The following is a 3,975-nucleotide window of genomic DNA, read 5'->3' as shown; positions in this document are numbered from 1 at the left end:
ATAAATATATGTTGAAATAAATATAACATCTCCGAAATTTCCCCATGTTCACTTTTAATTCTACCAATAAAAAAGCTTGTGCTGTGACTAGTTACAAAAAACAAAGTTATTGATTTGTCCATGCCCTAAGATAAGAATCCAGGATAAAATAATTGAGCATATTATGTTTATAAAAGACATATGTCACTTCATTTAATCTTGATTATAATCTTGAAGATGTTATTTTTACATATTATAAATGAAGAAATTGACTCTTAGAAAGATTAAATGGTAATAACTCAGCCCATGTTATAGCTGGTAAGAAGTAGAACTGGAAAACAGACATGGGCCAAACGTGCCCCACAGGTGCTGTACAAAATGCTGAGTTTAAAAAATTGAGTAAGAAGAAATGAAACAACTTTGAAATTTGTGTGATCTCAGACATTGCTCCAGGTAATGTACAACAACACTCTATACAGGTTTAAAGTTTCACTTTTAATTTTAGGATTGTGCCTTTTCTGAGCACAGACTGAAATTCATGAAGGGTGGTATGGGTGCTGTGTGTACATACCTACATAGTCATACACCATCTTCCACTGGTGATTAGAAATAGTGAACATTTTAATTTATGTCCTAAGAGAAACTAAACTTAAGTCTTTATAAAGCAAAGTAGGTTAGTAATTTTTAAAAAAAATTTTTTTTAAAGATTTTATTTATTTGAGAGAGAGAGAGAGAACATGCACAAGAGGGGGTGGGAGGAGAAGGATAGAGGGAAAGGGAGAAGCAGACTTCCCACTGAGCAGGGAGCCTGACACAGGGCTCAATCCCAGGACAGCTAGATCATGACCTGAGCCCAAGGCAGACTCTCAACCAACTGAGCCACCCAGGAGCCCTGGTAGGTTAGTAATCTGTCATAAGTCTAACTCAACATCAGTTTAATTTGTTGTCAGATCACCACCCTGTTAAAAGTGTGTAAGGGTAACTCTCTAGACACATAGATAATCTTAAAACATATGGAAGAAGATGGGAAGTCTAATGTGATAAAATACAGTGTAGACAAAATATTTTGTAAGTTTTACATATGCAGAGTTTGGCTTCATTTGAAATTTCTATAGTACACTAGCTCTCTCCTCTTAATATCAACATAAGATACTTTTGAGACTGACTGCAAAGTACATTTGAGTTAGTGTACTAGGAAGGATTACTTCATACTATGTTAGAATCAATACTAAAGAGAGAGAGGGAAAAGATGGCGGAGGAGTAGGGGACCTATTCCAACCGGTCCCTGGAACTGAGCTGAATATCTACCAGACCACACTGAACACCCATGAAATCAGCCTGAGATATAAGAAGATAGATCTGAATCTCTACAGAATATCAGAGGCGGTTGGTTTCAAGTACAAACAGGGAGCCATGATTCCGCGGGCAGATATCAAAGGATAAATGGAAAGGGGAGGGAGACAGCCATGGGGATCCTACACCGCCCACGAGTGATAGCCTCCCATGCTGGGGACAGGGCACAGAGTTGCAGAAGGTAGTGAGGGGAAAGGACTTTAGGGCAGCCCCCCAAACAGAAACCCAGAGCGGCGGGGCGGCACATACAAACTGGGGGTGGCTGGCGGTTTTAGAAGCACAAAGGGCAGAGATGTGTCCCAACCTGGAGGCGAGAACTGGGAGTGCTGCTGAGGGGCACACAACCCAGGATGCTGCAGTTTATATCAGCACAGACAGAAACAGAGAGAGTGTGGCCTGGAGAGCTCACTGAAGAACAGACTGCGATCTCTCTGCTCTGAGGCAGAAGGTTAGAAACAATCTGTTTTCTGACTCTTGGAAGAGATGCAGAAAGCCACCAGGGAAAGCTGCCAGAGAAGAAAAGCCCCCCAAAACCAGTTTTTGTTGAGCCCATCCCCCACCACAGAGGGCAGGGCAACTCTGCCCAAACAGGGTTGCCTGAGTAACAGGGCAGGAACCCCTTCCCCAGAAGACAGGCTGGGAGAACAAGAGGCCAGCAACCCTAAGGTCCCTATAATCAGGTGCATCTTGCTTGGGTTGTGGTCAATAATTTGGACTCTATACATTCCCTCAACCACCCCTCAACAGAATGACTAGGAGGAGGAACCCACAAAATAGGAAGATGTTGGAGATGGAATTCAGGATGGAACTCAGGGTAGCAATTGTGAAGACAATAGCTAGAATGGAGAAATCGATTAATGGCAACATAGGGTCTCTAAGGGAAGAAATGAAAACTGAATTGGCAGAATTTAAAAATGTTACCAATGATAGCCAGTCTAATCGAGATAATCTAACAGCTAGGGTAAGGGAGACAGACGAACGAATTAGTGATCTAGAAGACCAATTAATGGACAAGACAGGGAAAGAGGAGGCCAGGGAAAACAACTCAAAATCCATAAAAATAGTCTTTCTTCTGAGGCAGCAAGAGTGGAGAGTGCACCATGAAGGCCTCGGGCACACTGCGAGAGTACAAGGTGGTGGGGCGCTGCCTACCCACCCCCAAATGTCACACTCCACCTCTGTATTGCATGCGAATCTTTGCACCTAATCACATCGTCGCCAAGTCCCACTTCTGGTACTTTGTGCTCGCAGCTGAAAAAGATGAAGAAGTTTTTGGGGAAATTGTCTACTGTGGACAAGTGTTCAAGAAATCCCCCTTGCAGGTGAAGAACTTTGGCATCTGGCTGCGCTATGACTCATGCAATGGCACCCACAACATATACCGGGAGTACCGGGACCTGACCACTGTGGGTGCCATTACCCAGTGCTACCGAGATATGGGCACCCGACACCGTGCCTGGGCCCACTCAATCCAGATCATGAAGGTGGAGGAGATTGCAGCCAGCAAGTCCCACCGACCAGTTGTCAAGCAGTTCCACGACCCCAAGATCAAGTGTCTCCTGCCCCACCAGGTCCTGCATCTCCAGCACAAGCCACACTTCACCACCAAGAGGCCCAACACCTTCTTTTAGATGCAGAGCCTCCCTATCTCCAGGTCTGCCCAATTAAACTCTTTGGGAAAAAAAAAACCCATGAAAATAGAATCAGAGAAATAAGTGACACCATGAAACATTCCAATGTAGGGGTTATTGGGATCCCTGAGGGGGTGGAGAGAGAGAGAGGACTAGAAGATATATTTGAGCAAATCGTAGCTGAGAACTTCCCTAATCTGGGGAATGAAACAAACTTTCATGTCCTAGAGGCAGAGAGGACCCCTCCCAAGATCAAGGAAAACAGGCCAACACCCCGGCATATAATAGTAAAACTTGCAAATCTTAGAACCAAGGAAACCATCTTAAAGGCAATTACAGGGAAGAAATTCCTTATTTACAGAGGGAAGAACATCAGAATAAAGTCAGACCTATCCACAGAGAACTGGCAAGCCAGAAAGGGCTGGCAAGACATATTCAGGGTACTAAATGAGAAGAACACACAGCCAAGAGTACTTTATCCAGCAAGGCTGTCATTTAGAATGGATGGAGAGATGCAGAGCTTCCAAGACTGGCAGAAACTGAAAGAATATATGACCACTAAGCCAGTCCTGCAAGAAATATTGAGGGGGGGGTTCTATAAAAGAAGAAAGACCCCCAAGAGTGATATAGAACAGAAATTTACAAGGACAACCTATAAAAACAAAGTCTTCATAGGCAACATGATGACAATAAATTCATATATTGCAATAATCACTCTCAATGTGAGCAGCATAAATGCTCCCATAAAACAGCACAGGGTTGCAGATTGGATAAAGAGGCAGGACGCATCCATATGCTGCCTACAAGAGACTCATTTTGAACCTAAAGATACATCCAGACTGAAAGTGAAGGGATGGAGGTCCATCTTCCATGCCAACGGACCTCAAAAGAAAGCTAGGGTAACAATTCTTATATCAGACAAATTAGATTTTAAACTAAAGACTGTAGTTAGAGACACAGAAGGACACCGTATCATTCTTAAAGGGTCTATCCAACAAGAAGATCTAACAAT

At 43.3% G+C, this 3,975-nt stretch overlaps 1 protein-coding gene across 1 annotated transcript; it reads left to right on the top strand.

Moving 5' to 3' along the window:
• The first annotated feature begins 2,432 nt into the window (after positions 1-2,432).
• On the top strand, positions 2,433-2,963 carry LOC113924933 (60S ribosomal protein L18a-like). The gene has a single exon (XM_035726189.1). It carries the CDS (start codon positions 2,433-2,435, stop codon positions 2,961-2,963), a length of 531 nt encoding a protein of 176 aa, XP_035582082.1.
• Positions 2,964-3,975: the final 1,012 nt, after the last annotated feature.

The sequence above is a fragment of the Zalophus californianus genome, chromosome 2 (assembly GCF_009762305.2).
Source record: "Zalophus californianus isolate mZalCal1 chromosome 2, mZalCal1.pri.v2, whole genome shotgun sequence".
Classification (NCBI taxonomy): Eukaryota; Metazoa; Chordata; class Mammalia; order Carnivora; family Otariidae; genus Zalophus; species Zalophus californianus.
Note: the sequence above shows the minus strand (reverse complement) of the source record. Positions and strands in the feature narration are given on the sequence as shown.